This window comes from Triturus cristatus, chromosome 6 (assembly GCF_964204655.1).
Source record: "Triturus cristatus chromosome 6, aTriCri1.1, whole genome shotgun sequence".
NCBI lineage: Eukaryota > Metazoa > Chordata > Amphibia > Caudata > Salamandridae > Triturus > Triturus cristatus.
The window spans coordinates 1,353,067,497-1,353,093,106 of NC_140589.1; the positions used below are offsets into that span (position 1 = coordinate 1,353,067,497).

Genomic DNA, 25,610 nt, shown 5'->3' on the forward strand with positions numbered 1-25,610 from the left:
GAATGGCTAGTGTGAATGCTATAGAGAGAAAAGTGGCTTTAAGATGGAGATTGTATACGGGGACATGAATGGCTGGGGGCTCTAAGAGGGAAAGCAGCAAGAACACAAGTAACTCGTAAGTGGAAAGAACAAGGACATAAATGGCTTGGGGAGAAGACATAAGTGACCAGATGTACGACCGTTTTTGCTTGCAAACCCGTTTGCGCATGCAATAACAGCATGGGCCATGTTCAAAGCCTATTTTGGGACTCGCAAAATAGTGTTTTGCGACTCGCTATTAGGAAGGGGCGTTCCCTTCCTAATACCGAGCGCAACCCCATGTATGAATGTTTTGTGTCCAAAACACTCGCAAATTACCTCCCTCTTCAAGGGGGTGTTAATGCACTCGCAAAAGGGAAGGGGACCCCTTCCCCTTTGCAAATGCAGGGGAAAATATTTCTTAAGAGCAGGCAGTGGTCCCAGGGACCACTACCTGACCTTAAAAAATTAAACGAAAATGTTTACATTTTTGCTTTTTAAATGCATCCCGTTTTCCTTTATTTAAAAGTAATCCCAGACATGGTGGTCTGCTGAGCCCAGCAGGCCACCATACCTGGGAAGGCCTGCCATTCTCAATTTGCGACCCCATTGGGAATCACAAACAGTGTGAAATATGCTGTTGTACATAGGAAATAGTGCCTCGCAAATCGCGAGTCACAAAAAACTCACAATATGCGAGGCGCTATTTTCTTGGTCGTACATCTGGCCCTCGGAATCTAGAGGGAGCCGAAGCAGTACAAGATTCCTGTGTATCCAACTGGAAATATCAATATTAATTAAATATACTGTTTCAGTAGGGGTCCTAGATAGTACATTTAGTATCTAAATCCAAATAAGTCAATGGAAGCATTAAATATGGGGAAAATATCGACCAAAAATCACCAGACCAACTACCAACCAATAATCACCAAATGAGAATACAAGGAACATTACTTTCCTACGCATTTTTTTTGTTGAAACATTTTTTATTAGTTTCCAAATCAACAACAACTGTTCATTACATCACGGGTTCCCTCGTGCCGTAAGAGCAGCCCCCCTCCCAATCCCCAATCCCAACTCGTCCCCCCCCTCCCGCCCCCATGTCAGTGCACCCCTGCCCCCCATTTCACCCTTGATGTGCCCCCCCGACCTTGGAGTTCAGTTGCAGTTGCTCACCTCCTCTCTACGGAAGCAAATCGTCCCTCGTGGCCAGGCCTCCGGCCTTTGTCTGGGGGCCACCCTCATCCCCTTCCTAACTCAATCCCCAGGTCCCCTCGCCTCATGCCGATCCGATGCGCTCCCTTCTTCCTCCACCTCAGACATCAGCCCCTGGAGCTCCACTACCAACGCTTCCCATGCCCTTGCTGTCGCTAACGCTTTCTCATCGTCACCCCTCAGAGCCATCTGCACCCGGAGCGTACCCTCCGCTCCCGCCCATCTCACTAGCGCTGCCCTCCACCGCACATAGCTAGGCCCCCCCCTGGATTTCCAGTGCAGGGTCAATTCTCTCTTAGCTAATATCAGCCCCAGATCATAGAACCTACTAGTGACCTTCGTGCGGCGGGTGTGGGGAAACCATAGTAACAAGCATGTCCCCATCTCTGGAGTGAGAGAGCGGTCTGTCACCTGATTCAGGCAATCCACTACCTCCGCCCAATAATCGCCTAACTGTGGACAGGCCCAAAACATGTGGCGAAAATCCGCCCCCTCACCCCCACATCGAGGGCATGGAGATTGCGCTCCACCAAAGTATTGCAGGATCTTGGCCGGCGTCATATACGCCCTATGTAATGTGAAAAACTGAACGAGCTGGAATCGTGCATTCCGAGTCCCCTTCCAGGCCCTCCGCACTAGCGTAGACCATGTGGTTTCCGGGATCGTTTTCCCGAGGTCCCTTTCCCACTTTTCTCGCAGGGCGGCCAGTGGTTGCAAACCCTCCGTCGATAATCTGCGGTATAAGCATGTTATGGCTTTGGCCGTCCCTGCTGCCATTACAACATACTGACAACCCGCCGCGGTCGGGGGTTCCGACAGCCCCATGTTCCAATGCTTCTGAATGCTCGCCACCAAAGCCGCATGAAGCAGAAAGTCCCCCTGCGGGAGCCCATAGGCGTCCAGCAATTCCTGGAAAGACAATAACGCACCGTCCCGGTAAAGATCCCCTACCATCTGTACCCCTAGCTCCTCCCAAATCGCTAGCCCCGACCAATCTCCCCCATGCGGGAGCGCTGTACACATCCCAAGGGGGATTTCCGGAGCGTACGGGCGGACTATAGCTGCCCGCCTCTGGCACCTATTCCAGCACTGCCGGAGGGTGCGTTCCTCCAGGGTCAGCTGAGTCAGATCCAGTCTCTGCTGGAGAACAATGAAGGCCAGCACATGCCGTGGGATCAACCTGTCCCGTGGGCCCTCAGGGCCTCGATACTCCCGGGCCACCGCCTGTGTGAGCCACTGGAGCTGCGCCGCCAGATAGTACCACTCAAAGTCGGGGGCTGCCAGGCCCCCCTCCGCTCGCGGCCTCCGCAACGTGGCCAACTACTTTCCTACGCATTATCTGATTTGTTTTTAAACTTAACAGACTCCAGGAAAAAAATAAACAAGGGCAGTAGGGGTTCTATGGTTAATTTTGATTTTCATCACTCCTCACCAACCATCCTAGACAGTCTTTAGAGTCAGTAGCTGCTGCTCACATTGGGAAGTGGGAGGCTGGGGGGAGGAGGGGAATACAAACAAAACAATCACGTCAGACAATTAAAAATACACAAAATTATACTTAGCTTCCGCTTCAGCAGCTGCCGCCTAGCTCCTTTCTCCCCATCATCGGCAGTCCAGGGCTGGTGCACACTACGCAGACTCCCAGATGCCAATTCCAGTGCTTTTCTCATGCTGGGAGTACTAAGCAATGGGAATGGTCTGAGTGGCCTGGTTTGCAACTCAGACAGTGTCTGGGAGCCTGAAACTGTTCTCTACTTGGCTGTGCAACACAGTTCGGGTTGGAGAAAGGCTAAGTGCGCAGGTCAGTTTGGCCAGCCTAAGACGGCCGTCCAAACCGAAATGGGCACCAGCAGTGCCTATTTCTCCTCTAAGAGCTGAGGATGGCTCCAAGCTGGCTGGCTTTGGTTCAGGGAAACATTAAATAATTATACTAATGTTTTATTATCCTTTTATTTTTCATGTTTGCCTCTGCTGTCTTTCAGTAGGAGGGTGACACTCCTCCGCCATAACAGAGGAGCCGCCCCGGTTTAGTGCCTTTTAACATTGGAGACATTCGAGTTGCATGCTTGCAGCCAAATTGGTGATAAAAAGATCCCCGGCAAAGAGCCCCCAAGAGGGACCTGCTTGGCATTGCAGCACCAGTCCAACGAGGAGCATGGCCTGATGATGAAACATGTCACCTATGGGTGGGCGAGGGCTTGTGTTCTACATAGCTAATACTTTCATTGACCTAGTTAGATCTAGATACCGAAGGTACTATCTAAGACCCCAAGCGGAACAGTATACTTCATTAATATTGATTTTACTTGGGAGGGCGCATACTGTCTTTCAGTCTTCTTCATTTTAAGATATCAAACTGGGAAACCAGACATGTCAATGAATGGCATGTGCACCAGCTGCAGCAAAAAATGTATAAAATAAACCAAATGTGGAAAATGGCGACATCAGAGGGCAGCAGCGAATTGTCAAACAGATTCATTTTTCTATCAGGAAAAGAAAAACAATGATTTGCACAAAACAGGTTCTGTGCACCATGCGCCAACTATCCACTGCAACATAATTTGGAATGGAATCATGGTTTAGCTGACTAGAGAAATGTGACTTAACTTCCTTCTTAATGCCTCACTCAATCTCAATCAAATGGTTTCTAACACGGAGCCACTACACTAAAACTTAAAATGGTCCATGCATGTTTTCGGCAAGTCTATCCAATTCTCCCCATTGCCAGAGTATTTGGAACTCAGCTGCTCAACCAGAGCAGGGTCTCGTTTTGAAACCCTTACTCTTTGGGCTTCAGAACGCTTGCAATGTCAATATCTATACTAAAACAGTTTAAATGTCATAATCTGAAGGTTTATTGCAGGATGGAATCCAGTGATATTGTTCACATCTTGATCCAGAGAGGCATTTGGCCGCAGCAAATACGGTTTGACTGAACTACATTTCAAAGGGCAGTCAGACTCTGTGGCTCAATGACAGTTGTAGATGTTTGCAACTTTGGAAGCAGTGCTAAGAGTTTTCTAAACAGATGCTGTACAGAATGAAACTCAAGGTATTTCTTTAGATTCAGCCCTGATATATACGGTTAGTAAATTATTGCTACCTTGGATTGGCTTTTCAGCCTGTGTTGATGTTTTGCTTTGTAAGCTGCATTTCACTTGAGGAGTTTGTAGTCAATGTGCTATATGCCTAACAGCAGTGGACATTCAAGTGACTGTGTATGCTTCATGCTGCATTGACCATGGGCCTGCAGCTGATATTGCACCTGCATCACAGCATGGTCCTGTGGTTCCTGGGTCTCAGAAAATGCTGCATGCAGCCCCCCAGCTGCAGTCTGTGAGTTTCACTCACTAAGGGCTGCCTTCCCTCATGCTCCTGGGCTCCTAGCTGCTGCTCCTTCAGCTCCAAAATGGCAAACACCTGTGTGAGGGGTTCCAGCTCCCTTTAAAAGCTATTCCGCAATTAGTCTGGTCCAGGGTTTTGTTCCTATCTCTTTCCCTTTCCCATCATGGCAGCTTCTACCTCGATTAACTTATGATTTCCCCAATCCATTGTGATTCCTGTCATATACGTCTGATGTAATTTTTATTTTCGATTCTATCACTATATAAGACTTCAGTCTGGTTGGCGGGTGAGTTGCACAATGCTGTGTTCCTGCACTTGTTTTCTCAACCACTCCGCTTGCTGATCCAGACTCTTCGATCCTGATGATTTCTACTTTTTCATTCCGACTTCTGGGTTTCTTCAACCCTTGAAGTCTTCACGCAGGAAGGAGGTTTTTGACTCCTTTGGCTTGTTCTTCCTGGGAAAGTGGCAGCTTCTGTTGGACACTTGACTACCACCTATTCCAATGTGTGGCGAAATCGAGGCTTCCAGGAACAGTCGCCCGTACATCGGAAGAACCTGTACCCTGATTACGGATGAGCATCCAGACCTGAACTGCTGATTAGCTCAGAGTCTGTGATATCACAGTGGAAAGCAAAGGCCATCTGGCTGTATTTTGTGTGTGAAAGAACCAACTGGGACTTTAGAGGAAAAGCAGCAGATTGTGCAGTGAAGGAAAGTGGGTTTCTATTTCAGTACCCCACTCCCCAACTTTTTGCCTGGCGTTTGATGCAACTTAGACTGTAGAGTACTGGGTCCTGGCTAACCAGGTTCCCTGTACTAGTGTTCTTTCGCTAAACCTATTCCAGAATTGGCACCCCTTTAGCTCACATATCAGTTCTAGAAAAAGGGACCCCTGGTACCAAGGGCCTTGTGGTTAAAGAGGGTCCCTAAGGGCTGCAGCACAATTTGTGCCACCCTAAGGGACCCCTCACCAAGCACATGCACAGTGCCACTGTGACCTGCGTGTGTCGTGGTGCAGACGAAACTGAAGAGTTGACATGGCATACATCCCTGTGTGCCATGCTCACAGACACTGCACGAGATATAGGTAAGACACCCCTCTAGTAGGCCAGGTGCACTATATCTCCTGTGAGAACATATCTGCATGAACAAATATGCCCCAGCAATATCCTTGTTGATTCCTGGATATTGTAAGTGACCAGGGAAGCCATAGTAAGTACATGGGCTGGACACTCATTACGAGTTCCCCAGCTCCATGGTGCCTTCCCTGAAGTATGGGATGTTTGGTACCAAACATCTCAGCATAATCCTGCACAGACCTATTAAAAATTGCATGCAGAGGACCACTTACAGGGAGGCCCTGAAACCTTCCAATCCTTTGTGTGGTCACTGACTGGCCTGAGCCAGCCTGCTATTACCAGACAGTGAGTTGACCTCATGGGGAGAGTTCGTGTGCGCTCTGAGGTCAGGAAGAATGCCTTTCGTGGGTGGAGGTGTTCACATCTACCCCTTGTCAGGAAGAGCCATCTGGGTGTGGGAGCTTCAAAGGTCTTGCAGCCATTGTACTGCAACCCCAGCCTCTCCTGTTAGGGGAGAAAGCCACCTTCCTGTCCTCACCCCCTTTTTGGGAGGCGGACAGGTGAGAAAACCTAGAATGAATAGGAGGTGTGCCCCCTCTGCCAACTTCACCCCTGAGGTGCTGGAGGCAAGGCAAAGTGTAGTTTTAAATGCCCACCATCTTCAAGATGGTGGCACTTATCCAATCAGGGCTAGGTCTATGTCCCCCTCCCACAGGTGGTGGGCATAATAGAGGGTGTAGACATCCCAGGTAGGGGGCCCACTGGCCACTACCTCTCACTTCCTTGTAACATCCCATAATCTAGTATTTAGGTGGCATCCTCAGACCCTGGACTTCAGTTCCTGATGACCTAAGACGAGCCGGACACTACAGTCGCACCTGCAGAGAGGAATGCAGAGAACTACTGATTTGGCCCCAGCCGTACAGGGTCTGTCTGCAGCCCTCGACGATCCTGCGCCAAAAGAAGACTTGTCCTGCAACCCAGTGACCTCCAAAACCTTGGGAGGACTGCCTGCTTTTGACAAAGACCAAGATTTCCCCAGAACAGTAGACCTGTTCACAAAGAAACCATCTTCAAGAAAAAGACTCTGTGACCTGAAGAACCGCGAACCTACCAGCAGTTCCACCTCTGCACTCAACGCCTCCAGCCAGAGTCCAAGTGGCCCACTGGTTCCAGCGAGTTTCCCCAGCGCTCCAGAGCCCGAGTCCACTGTCACCTGACCTCACTTGGACTCCTCGACGTAGCCTGCAGCCTCTGCCTGGAGACCTCCCCCCCCGCCCACCCCCAACCGCGACCTGCTCCGTTAAGCCGTTTCCAAAGCCAAAAGACAAACCTGCACCCATCCGCTCTGGGCCTTGGTGAAGAAGACCAAAGGTTTCTTTATGTCCCTGATCATCCCAACTTACCTCTGCAGCTGTGTGTTTCTTTCTACGGGATTCCTGGCCTGAGCCTGCAGTCTTTGTCCGATTTGGCCTTTCTCTACTGCTTTGCATGGGGCACCCGATGCTGTGTTTGCACCCTGCAACCGACTGCCCCTGTGCTGCTGGTGGTGTAGTGTTGGTCCCCCCAGTGTTTGCTTCAACCCCTGGAGACTGGCCCCCCACACCGCTGCCACTTACCTGCAAGCAGCCTCTGTCCAATTGCTCTCAATCCCAATTGATTTGCTTTGGGCGCCCGACCACAAGCTTGCATCCTGCACCTGCCCGCCCCTTTGCCGCTGGTGGTGGACTGTAGGTGCTGAACTGAACCTTGCCCAATGCTGACCTTAACTTCCAAAGAATGGTCTTGTAAGTCGATGCAATCCCTATGCATGCTGAATGTTTTCTTCCTCCGATAGGTTACCATTGCAAAGCCTCAAAATTGCACGAAGTGTCCATTTTAGAAACTGAAAGGTATTTCTATGGAAAAACATATTTACCTATGACAAAGTGCTGTGGTTCTGCAAAATAAATATAAACAACTATTATCATTTTTAGAAATTAGTCTCGGATTTATTCATTGAGCGCGTGTCTCATTTATTGCCACTGTGTGTACAGCAAATGCTTATCACTACCCTCTGAGAAGCCTAACTGCTCTCCCACACTTCCACAAAAGAGAGCATTAGTATCATCTACTTTAGCCTCTGTAAAGCCTCAGGGGATCCACTGGACTCTTTGCACACAATACCTCTTTTTGGTATACTATATAGAAAGCCAGCTTCCTACATGCAGTCTGCTGAATTTGAAGATTGAAGGTAGTACATGGTAAGGTTAATATCTAAGACCCTTTCTGACACTTAGTATATAGAGGGCCCCTGGCTCCCAGACACGTGGGAAAAGTTGGTAAAGCCCATCTCCTCTGTCAGAAAAGCACTTGGCTGAGAAGCAAACACAAACAGAAGATTGTGGACAATCCCCAAAACACATTTTGGCGACACTGACAAAGCGGTATCCTAATGCTAACTTAAGACTGGCAGTTAGATAGGATGTATAAAAGGCAGAATGAGCGAGGGAAATAAATGAGCCTAGAGGGGTGAGAAATCATACAGCTTAGTGCCCTACCTAACACGAAGATGTATGGTTTCTTACATACTACTAGTGTCAGAGATACCCTGTACTTGGGAAGATGACCCTTTAGGAAATGGGATTCATTCAGAAACAGCTTGCATCTGAGGATTCTCCGAAAAGCATACCTACCAGGCAGTAGAATTAATGGGAATTTATCTCTAACTTTTTTTTAGTAGGGCTGTCACACTCCTAAGAATAAAGTGTTTTTGTGCTCACAGGTGTTAAACTTATTTGCTGTTGATGCACCATAAAAAAGATTTTTCTCATCATTCTTTCAAACCATCGTCAAACATGAATATTGTGAGTTTTCACGCTTGCCTATCTTTGATGCTGAACTCCAAAACAGATACGTTTAAACTTGATCTCTCAATGTACTTAACTTGGGTAACCTGACATTTTCACTAATCAATTAATGACAGCTGCTTAAGGTAAAAACAAAAAGGTTAAATGAAAGTATACACCACTGTTCTGTGTTTATGGGCTTTTATGCTCAGAAAAACATATCATGTTTACAAGCCCTTGAAGAAATCCCTCTCTGGGTTTTTCGAGTGCAAAAATCATCAATTATTAGGTTATGGTCCGAACATCAAAGCCCAATATCACCTCGTGAAAGCTGTATGATGCAACTGCTCCCTGACAACACGCCAACATAGGTATAAATGATGGAGTCGGAATTCAGTGACTTGGCAAAGGATATTCTGTTAGAAAAGTAGTGGTTTACCATAAAATTCCTACAGGACCCCTTTGGGATGCCTTCCCTTCAAGGGAAAAGCAGAACAAATAAATTATGAGAGTCAGTAAAACCTTTCTGCCAGTAAACAGAATACTTGACACCAAATGCAATGCAATTTATGGACAGAATATGTAAAACTTTGGACATCCAATGTAATCTATTGACAATTTCATAAATGAACTGCTTTGTCAAATCAAATCAAGATAGCTTTATTCGATTTTATATCATAAAATCATAAAAGCACAGTATACAAACACAGTCACAAATACAATTCTCCAGATTCAAATATACTCAGCACAATAATAAGACTACAGTTAATATAAAAACAAGAATGCATAATATATTCCATATATGTACACCAAATGTTGTAGGAACGCCAGGTATTCACAGTTTTTTTTTGTGTTTTTTTTTCACATGGTGTTCCGAAACTTTATAATAGTTTTTAAAAAAAGAGGAGATGGCAACGATAATAATAACTGCTTTGTCTTTAAGTGGACTAAAACGTCTTTATGCATTCCATATGTGTGAATAGACGAAAAGGCATTGTAGACCGAAACTAACTAGATAGATAATCTGGTAATTTGACTCATGTGACAAAGTAGAATCTCTTAATAATAGATTATCCTGTTACATACACCATTCTGTACAGTTTAGGGCGCTGATCCTCACACAGCAAGAAAGTGAGGATCACTCTCCTGTTAACTAATCACAGCACCAAAACCTTGAGCCGATCAACTGACCCGACTGGAGTGGTGGCCCTTCAATAGCCTAGCAACAGACACACAGTATGCCTGATTCTAGAGCCTATCGAAAATACCTAATATAATATATGATATACACAATTTTCACATGCAAGAAATGTTTCCTTCTATAGTCTTGCATCATCAAACCCCATGCTATCTCAAAAATTTCCTCTAGATCTTTAAAATACAACATGAAAAACTGAACTTCAATTAAAAATTCAGATTTTTGCCTCTCCTTTTTAGTTCGAGCCTAGCGGCAGCACGCATCCGCTGCTTGCTCTGCGAGACTGCTGTAGTAGAGTATGGGAGAGAAGCCGCGCCCACTCTCCTCCCATATTTTCATTGGCTTGTGTCATTGTCTTTCGTAAATGCTGGCTTCGGATTTGTTTATAGGCTTGTTGATCCCTCCTTAGTATGGCTTTATCTTCATTTGTAGCCTCCCATGGCAACAGGCCCCTTTACTTTGGTTGTTTCACGGAACCTATTATTTAGTCTGTAAGCACAATTTACTTTATTGAGTTTCTCTTACTGCAGGCCAGACAAGTGCTGCTTCAGCTGAAACAGCCTGTGTTTTTTTAAGCAGCACAGCCGCGACGTATCACAGGCGCCTGCTTTCAATCACTTTAACCCGGCATTATCTTGCATCTATTTCAAACTCCCCCACCCCCCAAGTAAAATGGATTTAGAAATGATGAGCGAATTAAGTCATGTGACTTCCAGGCAGCACAAACTCCTGTTCTAATGGGCTGAAGCTGACATCAGCACATCTGTGTTACATGTCATCTATACTAAGGCCACCCGACGGGTTATTTTAAAAAACACCTGTTTTATTAACACCACCACCAATACCACCACCTCCATCAATATCACCACCAATACCACCACCACCAATACCACCTCCACCGCCAACACCACCAAAACCAATATCACCACCAACACCACTAATACCACCACCATTACCACTACCAACACCACCACCAATCGCACCACCAATACTAATACCACCACCACCACTAATACCACCACCACCAATACCCATACCACCACCAATGCCACTACCAATGCCACTACCACCACCACCAATACCAGTACCAAAACCACCAGTACCAATACCACCACCACCAATACCAATACCACCACCAATACCACCACCAATACCACCACCACCATTACCACCAATGCCACCGCCACCACCAGCACCACCAATACTACCAACACCACAAATACCAACAATACCAATTCCACCACCACCAATACCACCACCTCAGCGCTCACTAGTAATAGCAGGGGCACTGTATGAGACCGGAGCTGCAGCCGGGACAATCCCTCCCTCCCTCCCTCCATGGTTACCATAAAGCACAGCCCGTCCGTCCTGCACCAGGAGATGAAGCCAGGGCCCTACTACAGCTGGAGTGCTTTTTATTAGGCCAAAGATAGCAATTACATTACGCAATGCCACACTGCACACTCATCACGGAGAGGGCAGGAAATACCCCCCCCCTCTCTTCCTTCTGAGCTGCAACACAGAGCGAAAGTTGTTGGAGCGCTTTGCTAGGGTTTATAGCTCGGATCATATGTAGCTCTCACTTCACACTTTGTGTCTGTGTAATTTACAACACTTGTACATCTTCTTTACTGCACTATTTATCACTACTTTGAAGATGTCGCAGGCCAGTCTCTTCCTCTGATATTTATAATGTAACAAGCGATCGAGAAGGCCCTGTATTGCGATGCACTAGGTCTCGCATTTGCTAGAGTTTAAGCTATTAGTATTGTAAATGACAATGCCTTTCATTTATGTTTTAAAATCCAAAACATAAATAAAAGGCATTGTCGTTTACAATGCCAATAGCTCAAACTTGCGTGAATGTGAGACCTATTGCATTGCAAAGGATTGTTTCTTTCTGATGGCCCTCTCCTTCCCTTCCATCCTCTGCATGCCTCTTCTCTCTGAGTACAACCTACTCTGATACACATGTTTGTCTTATTATGATTTTATTTCTGCAAATTGCCCACACCTCATTTACATCATAACCTCTCCTCCTTTCCCTGAAAGGCATACCCTTGCAACCTAACAAACCTAATCTCCTCTAGCTCATATATTAATTCCACCAACCATGTGCATGAGCTCAGTTACTAATGATCACAACGAACTACTATTAATTTAATCAACAACAAGGTCACTGGAATAAATGCAAGGAATGGTTTGATTGGGCACACAAGACTAATCCCAAAAGATAACAATAACCAAATACTACTGGCTTAACCACTAACCTTGGTTTCCGTAGAAGCATGCTGCCGGGCATAAACTATTTCAATGCCTAGTCAGGAGTAGTAAGCGCGATAGAACTGCAATTATAATGCAATACAATCAACCTTGAAAATAACTAATTGGGAGACAACCTTTGTATTGCACTTATAGGAGGGTTTGTAATATGGGCATATGGTGCTCGGCTAGAACATACTTTCCTAAATATGTTGAGATTCATGGATTCATCCTGTCCATCTACGGAACAGTGCATACAACTGTATATCTGTAAAGGTGAAGCATGCACATCCAGATATTTGAGCAGGAATTTGCTCTATGGAGAACTCTACGACAGGACAAACCTGAAAGAGGTCAGATCATGTACCACACCAACTACAAAAACTCCAGTCTCAGTAGTGCTAATTACTATATTTGTGTTTGCCGCAGGGTGTTGTGCTGCTGTACTAACGCTACATGCAATGCTTTGTAAAACTGATAGAAAAGTAGAAGCAATTGAGTATACATTATCAGACATCAATTCAAATAAGGAAAGGCATTTGAATAGAACACAAAAGCAATTGCACTCTTTGCAACTGTTGATGTAACCGATATTGGTTCCACTACATCTCTCGCTCTCCGGAATCTGATTCTCCTCTCCAATCTGACAGTGTTAAAAAAGTTACCCCTTCTACCTCCTTCATACCAGCTACTCTCTAGCTGCCAAGTTAGCCCAAGTAATAGGCCATAGACTTCAAAGAGATCTCTGGCCATCTCAGGTTAGAATTACTCTTCCTGGGACCAACCCCCTCAGTCTGGGATGACTCCTGCCGCCCACCGCATTGGGAACTCTCTCCCACCCCTATGGGACACACGTATCCTCATCATCATCATCATACTGGACTCCTCGCTCACAATGAACCACCAGATCAATGCTGTATCCTCATCTTTCTTCCACACCCTCCCCATGCTTTGAAAGACATTCAGATGGAGCCCCACAGAATCCAGAAAGACTCTTGAAATGCAGATATTGTTGCACACCATTGCCACGTACCTTTAAAGTGATTGTTTACCATAAATGTTCCAATTTCTTATATGGTTTGTTACTCCTCATTCCATTATTCTGAAAAGTAATTCTAGCTGATCTTTAACTTGGTGGTTAAAACTGCAATAGACTAAGGTAATAACTTCACCAACTGGTATTGACTCTTCACTAACTATATCACCAGCATTGTAACTTGGAATATTAATGAAGGTGTCCACAGTTGACTTTGCATCTTTGGTACCACCAGAGCACTACATTGAATACATTTCCTTAGTATGCGTTTAGAGCTAAAGGGACTCAATTTATTATTTGGAAAGAAGATATGAGCTTCTATGAAAATCATTGTTCATGTTAAATAACAAAACATAATTTTCCAGAACAACTTGCTCATTCAATGACACAAGAATGCAGATCCTCTTACCATATTTTCAACTGAGACCTGTGGCTATGTTTATGCCTGCCCAAGCCACCGAATAGTAAAATCCAATGCATTTTTAAATGCAAGTTGACCCCTACATACGTATTGTGGGTAACTTGAAAAAATGACTGGATTTTAAGGTTTAGAGTTTCGAACAAGTCCATATGTCCTACATAGTGACGTACATGAATGAAACAAAAGCAGAGGTTTCTTTGACCGAAGCCGGGTGCGCATTCAATTAGGCCATTGAAAGAAAGTAAAGGAAACAGGATATGGTTTTTCCTTAGAACCTACCACAACGAAGGTCATCAGAGGCTTGCATCCGCTGAAGATCTAAATGGCCAATATGTAGACTTGTGCTACACCTACCTGTGATTTACAGCGACAACTAATATTCTTGTGAAAATAATATGCTAACATGCCTCTTTAGTTGCACACATTTTCACCAGTCCATTTTAATTCAGGTCTGCCAGGAATGCAGTTCAAGTAAAATCATTTCAAACAGATCAGTGCCAGTGCACCCATCGGAATATCATGCAATACATAAGGGTATGTATTATATTTCGGCACTTACGCTAAAACTCTTCTTTCTGGTCCAAACTCAGCCTCGTAGTAGCCTTCTTTGCAGTCTTTTCCAACAAGGTCGTGGGGGTGCGGCTTGCACGGCTCATTCTTGGTCACTAAGCTCACACGCACTTTGCCTTTCCCTGCATAGTTCATGATCTGCAAAGACAGAATCAACCGTAAAATAATAACTGCAGGCATAAGCAAACGCTAGTATGAAAACGGGTAGAGCCCCCGATAACTTGGGGTCACACTCGATTCACCAATTGGGTGAGGAATGGGATGGTCTGGGGGACATGTAGCACTCTTGAAAGTATGGGTAAGGTCGTCTATCCCTTCAAATTACAAACATCAAGAGTGTGAACAGTATCAAATGTTATACATGTAAACCATGACTTACTAAACATGACACATTACATACGAAAAATTGTGTTTATTATTTTCTCCATATGACCATGGACTTTTCTTTTTTTCTCAGGTTACTTGTGCTGCAATATTTCTTTACCACAGCGAGTCACCCAATTTTGTGCTTAGCGGGCAGTTAAGCCTAGGACTTTTTCAAGGATGAACATCATTTTGTAAAAGTAATCATCAAAAGTGATACATAGTGGGAGAGGAATAAAAAGGTTCTTACGTAGAGTAGAATTCAAAACAAAGATGGGGCACAGCAAATGTGGAACATACAGAAAATACACAAAAGCAGGGGCTAGAATAATCGGTGGTAGTGTTTTCCAAGGCTGTCCATTTTGAATGTATTTACAGAAGAAAAGCAAACTCCTTGGAAGGAGCTTAAGGTAGGCGGCTGAAAGGCAAATAGGAGGAAGGAAAGTCATCAAGAGGGAATAAAACTCGGTATGATGGAGGACGTGTTCTGCCGCACAACATGATGGACACGACTACCGAGAGCTTCGCTCCCGCACCCTCTAAATCCCTAATACCCAAGCCTGAGTGAGACCCGGAGACCAAGGGGATTGCATTGGGACCATGTAAAAGAAGATCAGGAATGGCTGGAGCAGGACCTTGATACACTGGGCTGGGGCTGGCAGCAAATCTGCGATAGTGCCACAGGCTGAATGGGTGGAGCCTTAGTTGTGCAGCCCTGGTCCCGGCAGAGGATGCAGAAGGGGGAGAGGTGCCGATAGGGGGCCTGCCATACTGGACACTGTGGACCTCCCCACCCGGACATTGGACCAGGCCCATAGGGCCTGGAGTGCTACATGGAGGTGAGAGGCCAGAGTTGGGAAGACAGGCTGGTGGCAGCCGCTGGCAGCGCAGGAGGAGGCATTTATTTGCAGTGGAGCCCAAAGCATGGCCTGAGTGGACCAGCCCAGCTGTGCTTCATCTGACATCCCACCGCTACCGCTTCCACCGGAATCACAGTGGTGTATGGAAGCATGAGGAACAGCACGGCCTTCTTTCACTTCTTCCCTCCCCCTGAGCATGGAAGGGGACTTCAAAGATCTCACCTTGCATGGCCCAGCCCTCTGGATTGTGCCAAGGATGTGCGGGCCACCCGGACAGTGGAAGCCGGTTCAGGGAGACAGCCCCTGGCTTGTCTGGAAGAAAAATTTAGGAACTTGAATGGAAAGACTGACTGGGAGGGGTTGTTGCTGCAATGAGGAACTCATCACTTGCAAAACAGCAAACAGAACTCAAAATCCCTCCCTACAGGATGTAAAGTGCTATGCAGGGAGAGGATCTGCAGGATAAACACACAATTTATCCTCACAACAAATCACACAACAAAGGAGAAAGATTCTAAGTGGTCAGCAAGAAATGGCCTGAGCAGCAACCAAGCCGACTAAAGAGCTTAAGGGCCTGATAAACACAGTGGTATCAGGCTTCCAGGGTTGTCCGGACAGCTTGTGCCACCCGAGGTCATTGAAGCAGGCAGGTCAGTGGCCTGCTCACTTAAAATATCAACGTTGAAAATACAAGCTGCACTTTACACATCTGGAAGACAACTTCACAGGTGACGGAATAAAGGCAAAAGAGAATGCAGATTTCCCCCAAATAAGCAAGATGGGCAAGTATTCCAAAATGATATCCCCAAAAACTGGGGTGACAGACACGTTGGTGGAGAACCACAGGACCAGAGTCAATGCATGCTGGCAACTTTAATGATCCCGCAGCCCATACAACTTGAAGCAGGCTCTGGAGATTAAAATAAGCAAGGTGGGGATGCAGATCACCTTTTTGAGGTGGGATCTCAGAAACAAATGGATGGAGTGACAGAAGCGCATGACTGCATCAGTGAGTTGGAGGAAACTATCAGGGTACTTAAAACCACAACTAAAGCAGACTTCCAACAAATTATCAGCTAGCGAATAAGATGTCGCGGTCATCACAATAATGTGCAGTTTTTCTTGGCTTCCCTGAAGGAGGGAAGGGCCCCATGCCAGACTTTCCTCGAAATTTTGCTGAAGGGTCTTTGGCCAGTGGACAGGCTTTCCCTGTGCTTTCTAGTGGAAAGAGCACACCGATCTCTCAACATAAAGCCACCGAAGGGGCATTTGTAAGCCTCCTGATTGTCAGATTCTTGAAACATACAGACAGAGATGTAGTGTTAAAGATATTTCAGGAACAAGAAGAACTATTGATTGATCCACAAAAAATCCTTTTTTTTTTTAATCACACCTGACTGGTCTAAACACAATGAAAATTGTTTGAATGTTTCAAACAAAAAAATGAGAGCGATAGGTTTGAAATATACCCTACTCTACCCAGGCAAATTAAGGGTCATTTTTCAAGACAAATCCTTTCTTTGAGACCCCTGGCCACGCCAGGCCCTGGGTTGAAGAAAGAGACCCAGACCCCAGGAGCATCGAGCAAACCAGTCCTCCGAGAGAAGCAGGCCCCAAGGTAAAAAGACCTCAGCAAAGACCAAGACCTTGCTGGTGGAGGAAGGTTGCAATATGATTCCCATCAGAAGAAGGTGAATAGACTTGGGGAGGGGAGACATTATGATTGATGGTTCAGCAGGGCCCGCAGAGAAAATATGAAGAAAGATGCAGACGAGGGGGATGGAGCATGAGGGTGAGAACAATCCACTGTATACACATTGGATCCTGCCTTAACTGCAAGGATAAACTGTACAAAGTTACCCCCAGTTAAGCCCCACAAGGAGCAGCTAACCTCTAAATGGTCAGTGTAATTAAGCTGATGTGAGCCACTCTGCCCAAATTGACACCATCACAGACAGAAATAGGGCTGGCACAACAAATGTCATCGGAGGGTGATTGCTTGAGCTACAAATCTCGTTGTTGTCTTCATATTAAAAGTGAAAAATGTATATGGGCGACAGATGCTTCAAGATTGGAAGTATGGGGTGGGAACATTATTACGGGGAACTTATTTGGTTTTTTTTGTGTTGAAATGTTAGATACACCACTGGCATAATCATACTAGGCACTCAGACTGGTGGAAAATGGGCCACCCCCTCCATGCTACACAACATAATAACAAAACAATATCACATTATATCTTGGACTGTGGATGGTAAAGGTCTCAAAACGTGGTTATTTAATCAATAATGCTTTCCCTTTCTTGTTGTGTTAGTCCGATGGCGCCGGGAAACCTCCGGGTAGCTGTGCGCCTTATAAGATTAGATTAATAATAATAATAATAAAATTAAGAGCGAGGCAGTCATGCACTATGTGAAGAGATACTACCCAGAAATAATACTCCTTCAAGGAACCCATCTCTTGGGTACAAATTGTGGCTTATTTGCCACATGGATACATCAGAACACAGAGACAAAGCAAGTAAGTTGCTATACAGGCTGGCCAAGAAGGAAGAGGGGACTAGAATTGTTCGCTCAACTGTTGATATCAATGGGGAATTGGTCACCAAAAGCATAGGAATATCTGAAACATTTCCAAAATAATAAAAATACCTCTACAAGTAACCAACTCCACAACAGGCATACCTTGCCTGACCCATAGTCAGAGATCCGATCTTGTACGCTTAACAACTAATATTAAAGAGGAGCTGGACCCCCCTTTATCAGAGGAAGAGATGCTGAGGGCAATTTCAAGTATGTCAATGGATAAGACGCAAGGCTGGCTGGAAAGGGTTCTCCCGTGAATTCCTCAAAAAATATGCTTTGCTGATCATCCTCCATCTAAAAGCATTGTTTGGGGAGGCTATACAAACTACAACCCTAACTTTTGAACTATTAGGTACCACAGTGATACTGAAATCCAATAAACCACTGGACAAGTGTTCTTCCTACAGTCCAATTACTTTAACAAATATTGAGGTCAAAATTCTGGCAAAGGTCCTCGAAAGCAGGCTAGTCAAAGTGGTACGCACTCTGGTTGACAGGTATCTAACCGGCTTCACGCCGGGTAGGAGTACCCCCACCACTAATAAGCACCATCCTGTTGCTCTGGCAAGAGAAGAGCAGCAGATTTTGGCTGCATTAGTAGGGTTGGGCTTGCAGAAAGCATTTAACTGGTTACACTGGCCCTTTATGCATCAAATGCTAAAGAGGATGAACTCTGCTCCTCTCTTTCTTAAATATAATGCAGCTACCTAGGAGGCTTCTTGGGGCCAAGTAAACAGAGTGGTATCCATCCCAATCACAGTAGAGTGGGGCATCAGTATGGAGTGCCTGCTGTCCCCTCCTACTCTCTGCACTGGTGACTGAATCATTTGCAGAGTGGACACAGCAAGACAGGCAGTTGAAGGGATTTCGGGGAAGGTATGGGTATGAAGACAGAGTGTCCTTACATCCAGACGGCATGATTCTCTACATTCAACAACCCCATACGTCTCTCCCGAAGTTTATCCAAATCCCATGGATCTATAGTGATGCAGCAAGACTTAAAGTCAACTGAGTTAAGGCTGTTTTTGTCTCAGTGAAAGGCATTATCTGTCATGCTTAGCAAACACTCAACTGCGTGTCCCAGAATACCACTTTAAATACGTAGGCATACATGTGGCGACAGACCCACATAAATATTGGGACCTATACCTTCCACCACTAATTAAACAAAACAGGAGCAGGAGGGATCAGCTTCCACGCCGATTTCTATAATAGGTAGGGGCGCACTTGTTAACATGATTTATTTCCCACAACTTCTAGATGGGCTCCAGAACAACTTGCAAGTCATGCATCCCATTTCTTCACAGAATTTCAATCTATGATCAGCAGGTTCCTATGGGTGGGGCAACAGGTGTGATTCAGTAGTGAGACTGGAACTCAATCTGCTGGAGAGGCCCAGGGTACACTCCCTCTATATGGCACCAAAATCCCCTACACACGGCCACCAATAACTAGGGTACCTATACTACTTTGGTAAGTGGCCATAAAACACAATGAATGGCTGTCGAGTTAAGCAAATATAACTACTCTACATAAAATGGTGGAGCTCCCCAAGGGGGGGGGGGGGGGGGGGGGGGGAAGTTAGAAAGGTTCCAACAATGGGTCATGAGAGGCATATCAAAACCTGTAAGTCACGAGTCGCAGAGCATATTAAGTGATTTGAGCAACATTCAGGGGAATTCTCTCTAGACAATATGCATGTTTTTAGATACCTGCAGCTGCGTCATTTCCAACAACCCTATCAGGATAAGTTAACAGCCTTACCAAACGTTAACCCTTTGTAACCTAACTTAACTATAGAACAAATCGAAAAAGGGCATTTCCAGAAATACAAATCAACCAGCCTATTCCCCTGAGAGGGTAGAAGGAGAAGTTGGAGCAAGAGCCTAAGAGCTAGAGAAAACTGAGTGGACTGAGGCGAAAATGGCCTCACACACATTGTCCATCTCATTTCACCTCAGGCTAATTCAATTTAAATACTTTCACAGAGTTCATTTCCACTTGGTGCAACTTTGACAAATGGGGAGGGTTCCAACCCCAATTCACCAAATCCAAGTGTAAGTTACAACTTTGGAGTAAATTTACACTCAGATTTTGCGAATAGCCAAAAAGTAGTGAACTTAAGCAAAAGTGTAAATAACTGAAAAGTGGAAGTTACCTTTGTGAATCAGGACCTAACTGTTTACAAATCCTCTGACTCTGCTCTCTACAGTTTCTCAATTTGATCCCCTAATCTGTTGAGCCTTGCTTACATAATTTATTAAGATGCAAATTGTCCACGTTATCTTGAAGACTTAACAGAATGCACCATTAGGGTGCAGCAAGTCTACATTTAGCTTCCAATAATGTTCTAGCTCACTTAATCTAAATATACTATGGTAGTAAGAGACTGTCTGCAACCTTATGCCAGAACTTTGCAGCTTGTCGGTCCACACAACTTTTTTTTTTTTTTTATAAGAAACCTTTATTACACATTAAAAAGGATACAAACAAGGGCCTACAACCTCAAGGGCCGGCCGCTAGAAAGCTCGGGAGCCAACAAGGCAGCGCCATACATTCAAATGAGCCAGAAGCAAAAGCTCCCGGTAGTTCGTAAGCACATATAACAGGCCGCGGCCACAGTCCAAGGGCGATCAAAAAGGACGGTTTCATATTTTTTAATAGAAGAAAAAAAACAAAAAACAACAATAACACACAAACAAGGCAATGAGAGTCCGACATAGCAGCGTGCGCTCCACATAACTTTTAAACTTAGGGTGCATCATCTGATATCGCCCAAATATTGAACCCACCAGTATGCAAATGGCCTTGATTAACAAAACCCATATGCATCCTGGTATACAGATTGTGCATAGATGAATTAAATTACTATCCTTCAACAGCAGGATGCTTTTGTTTGGCTCTTCACAGCTCCATCAAAACAAAAGCCTCAGTTATTTGAATTAATGACTTAGGGACTGATTTAAATGTCAGCGGACAGGTTACTCTGTCACAACGGTGACGGATATTGCGTCCTCCGCAATATAAATCCCATAAAATCCTATGGGATTTATATTTCGGCGGACGGGATACCCGTCACTGTTGTGACAGAGTAACCTGCCCGCCGAAATCTAAATCAGACCCTTAGTTCACATCTGCTTTACTATTTGATCTGGCTTATATCGCCTCCAGAAGGCCGCTAAAATGACATAAACCTAGTATAAGCCGTTACAACCTTAAATAAGTGCACCCTTCATCAGGGGCAGCTCCTCCACGTGGGCATCGGAGAATCGCCCCACTGCTTTCTCGCAGTGCGAGAAGCAGAAACGTAAAATGGTATGAATACCATTTTAAGTTTCTGCTTCTCGCACTGCGAGAAAGCAGAAGGTTACACCTGGTTGGGGGTGGGCGGGTCAGGGAGGAGTGGCTAGCCCAATGTTATTGGCGCGGACTGTTTGGTCGGACCCAAACCAGTCATAGGCACTCTCCAGTTTTCTCCATGTAGGCTGCATGCAGCCAACATGGAGAAAACGGCCTTCACATAGATGCCTGTACGGACGGCGTCCTAGACAATCACAACGCTGCCATTGCAGCATTGTGATTGGCTTAGGGGAGGAGAGGGAGGCTGCCTGCTTCTGCTTCCTGTGAGTAGAGAGAGAACAGGAGAGGCGATGCGAGAGCCCGGGACCGGAGGCAAAGGCGAAGGTAATTTATTTAATTTTTTTAATTTTATTAAATTACACACCCTCCCCGCGCGACCCCCCACCCGCGAGTCATGCCGGCCGCGACTGCCCTTCATTACATAAAAGAATACCTTTTCCTTTATATTTGGAGCAGGCAAATCAAAACTAAAATTCTTTTGTTAAATGGGTCTCCCTTTACTAACAAATACCTTATAGAACTGTCAATGTATGTTTTAACTACTCAGAATAGGAGCTAAAGAACGATGATGGATTCAACCCAGATCTGTGACTGGGGGTTAGTGTCTGTAAAGTCTCAGGGCTCCGTCCATGATCTCCTTGTGTTTGCTACATGAACCTTGCACCTAAATTACTTACCAGAGTGCATGTTTTACTGATTGCATTTCAACAGCATGATAGCCACAGCTTCAGTAAATATTTGTTGCCTGATTTCTTGCATTTTGTACTCAAATGTTGAGTCTCTTCTGAAGTCAATTACACTCCGACCACACGCTATGCTTGTTCTTTACTCTGAAGAGGTATTTCAACCATAAACAAGGGAATCAAATATCAACTCAGTTGGTACTCAAGAGGAAACCCCCCCCAATGGTGTTAATGGATTGGTAAACTGTAGTAGTCTCTTGTAATTTATACCTTACTACTCCCTTAATACTCTAACTCATAAAGGAAGAGTCAAAAGTATTTAAGGAGACCCGATCTTCTGAAGAAATTAATGAGCAATGTAGGCGGTAAGGAACACTATCTCGAAAGACTATGTGGTGAGGATCAAGATGGAGATCCCAACAAAGTCCTCAAATCCCTGTGGAAAGCCCCCATGAGGTTTGTGAAAATGACTCCCAACCACAGATTGTTTGTTGCATGCTTCATCATAGAGTGCCTCATCCAGATTGATAGTGCATGTGGATGGGCTTAACCCTCCTAAGGGAGGTCTTGGTATTGCATGGGATCAAAAGCAGGTGAGTTAAAATTACCTTGTTGATTATCCAATCTGATAATATATTATTTGGTTCCATAAAAAGATTATAAAGAGCACTGAATATACAGAAAGACCCAAGAAGCTGATTAGTACTCCAGTGTTGTAGGGTCTACATGTTATGTTCGTTCAATGCCTTCTATGTCAGCTGGCCTTCATCAGGAAGAAGAAATCCGTATCTATTACACTGCAGATCTCAACTTGATGCAAGGAACCTCAGAAGGGAGTTAAACGTGTGTAGATCAAGCTATCTAAACACTGCTGTTTTGCAATTAATCTTAAAAAGAAACGCTGAAAACGAAAACACCCTGAAAGGCCCGATATACAAACATTATGATATTAGTCATTCTTCACCATTTTAAAATATACTTGAAAAGCTTGCAAGTAATGCTGGAATGCAGCAGCATTGCTATACTTGTGACATAAGAGCCTCATTATGCCCAAGACAACAAAACTAATCATAAAAGGGCACCCTCCTAAGAAAATGCCTAAAAGACACCAAGAAACAGCCCCTCCAGTCATTTTGATACTACAATACTTCTTGAAAAGGTAGATACAAAAGATTTGAAAATGAAGACAGTGAAAACTGGTAAAACAAAAAAAATAGACCCGCTGATTCCTGAGTAGCCAATAAAAGGAAAGAGATGGCAGTATTCCCGGCCTAGAGCTATTTATGCAAAAACTAAACTCCCTGCACAACCTGGTCCAATCCACTAAAACAAGCAAAGATAGCATGCAAAACAAACGCTCTGGCATAAGGAAACATCTCTGTGACCTGGGAGGTAGAATGGTAGAGGATGAATACCGCATTGGTGATCTACAAGACAATAAACCAAACATAGAAAAAGTACATTCTAACCATACCAACAGGATTGTATCACTAGAAAAATGTGTTGTAAAGCTAGAAGACCAAAACAGAAGAGGAAATGTATAAGTATTTGGTCTTCCTGAAAGAACAGTGGATGACGCACAATCCTGCACAGCCTTTCTGGAATTCTGTATCCCACAGACCCTAGGAATTATTTGAACTTCACTTTGAAATCACATATGCATACAGAATAACTCCTTTCAAACCAAAAAAACTCAAATTTCTATCATCTTCCACTGAGATATGCGCACTTGGATATGATAATTGCTTAAACGAAGAAACACCAACACATCAACTGGAAAGGACTCAAATTTGGTACATTACAAGATTACCAAAATGGAACTTTGAAAAAAAGGAAAATATTTCTCTCTAAAATAAAAGCACTTAAAGTTCTCTCAATCTAGTTATCCTTTGCTGGACCAGCTTAACTCAAAATAATGTACAATGGAAAGCAAAATATATTTCAGGACCCGGCTGAACTTGACACTTTCATCTCCAATATTGCTGATACCCAAATAGTTTACTGAGTGGATTGCACTCCATTACTAAAGGTACTAATCCTAAGTAACACTACTAACCAACTTCACTACTCAACCTTAGCTAACCAAATCTTAAAAGCATTTCCACTTTCTTAGTACAACTATAGCACATTTCTAACATCGCCAACACATTTCATCACAGTAACATATACTAACAATAGATGTTTTCATCCATACCCACCACAATTAATATCACAACAAATATCACTTACAAAATGATTGTTTTGCCAAGCCAGCTATACAAACTAGACCAACTCTACAGACGCCGCTTAGGATACGCAAAGACATTACAAGGCAAACATGCTATGTTATCATTATGATATGTCTCATGTTACAATACAACATGGTATGCGATCTCATGTTATGATACAAGATGCTAGGATACTCCGAAATCTGACATGTCACGCCTAAGATACTTTGTGATTTACTATGTTTTAACATGCAAGACTTTTTACAAGGTGGTACGGGGAACTACTTATCCATGTTTGATTCAGAATCTTAATATAAAACTCTTTTCCAACAACCATTCTATCCACTAATACATACCCACTTAACTGCTGCATCCACATTCACACCATGTACTCAACTTACATGAATGTTAAGTTACCTGAAAATCAAGCGTTCACTGAGGGGATGTGCCACCTGGAGAGGGCAGGCCACCCGTGGCATCTCCTGCCTTATATATATTGTTGGGGAGGGTGTTTTCTTATTATTATTAGGGGTGGGATTCTCTCAGTTTTCTTAATCTTTTTTGTGCTGCTTGTCTCCCTTTCCTTCTCTTCATCTCTGCCCCCTATCTACACTATTACCTCTCTCCCCTCATCACTTCCTTCCTCCTAGATAGGACCCTTAATGCACACTAGAAATAGGCCCTTCAACCCACATATTTATCCATTTTCTAAAATTACCTCTGTTGTCAGACTTTCATCTTAAGACTGAATAACCACCAGGCAGTTTCAACCAACATATTATACCAACTAGCTTGCTACACTTCTATATAGCAAACATTATGATTACATTCCTGAACACAAAAGGTCTAAACCACCCGATCAAACATCAAAAAACTCTTGACTACTGTTTTAAGACAAAAGGTGAGCTAATTCTATTGTTAGAAATAAGAATAGGTTCCAAAACAGCACTCCAAATGCACAAGGGTTTGATCGATGATTTTGCCTTTGCCCCAGCACAAAAGAAGATGAACGGTCTAGTAACCCTAATCTCATGATCGTCAGGCCTAAAAATTCTGACTCTTTAATCAGATAATGAGGGTAGGTGGCTACTCACTAGACTACAAAAAGGAGACACTGAAATCTATGTAATGAACATATATGCACCTACCAATGATAAACTTAATTTTAGGGTATAACTGAACAAGATACGATCACAAATCCTACCTAAATAAGATTAATACTTGGAGGAGACGTTAACTTTCCTAGGGACGAAGACATGGACAGAATTTCTAAATGTGTCTTTAGACCAAACTAAATATCACAAATGTCAAACCTATGCAATACGCATAAACATAAAGAGGTTTGGAGACGTACTACCCAAACAGGTAAGGAATATACCTTCTTTTCACATCCACAACACATTTTCCAGAACTGATTACATGTTGATAGACTAATCCCATGTGAACAAGGCCAGAGATCCTACCATTGAACCAATACTAATTTCCGACCATGCTACATTACAGTCTCTTATAATAAACCAATAAAAAACAAACTATGGAGAATGAACAATCTGATTAGAGAAAACAAGAAGTATTTA

At 44.2% G+C, this 25,610-nt stretch overlaps 1 protein-coding gene across 2 annotated transcripts in view; it reads right to left on the minus strand.

The window, feature by feature from the left end:
• Positions 1 to 25,610, minus strand: part of REL (REL proto-oncogene, NF-kB subunit) — a 275,373-nt gene that overhangs the window by 171,263 nt on the left and 78,500 nt on the right. For both annotated transcript variants that reach the window (XM_085612360.1, XM_085612361.1), the window contains one exon: positions 13,965 to 14,113. In XM_085612360.1, the coding sequence (XP_085468486.1) occupies positions 13,965 to 14,113 (149 nt within the window). The remainder of the gene's footprint in view (positions 1 to 13,964; positions 14,114 to 25,610) is intronic.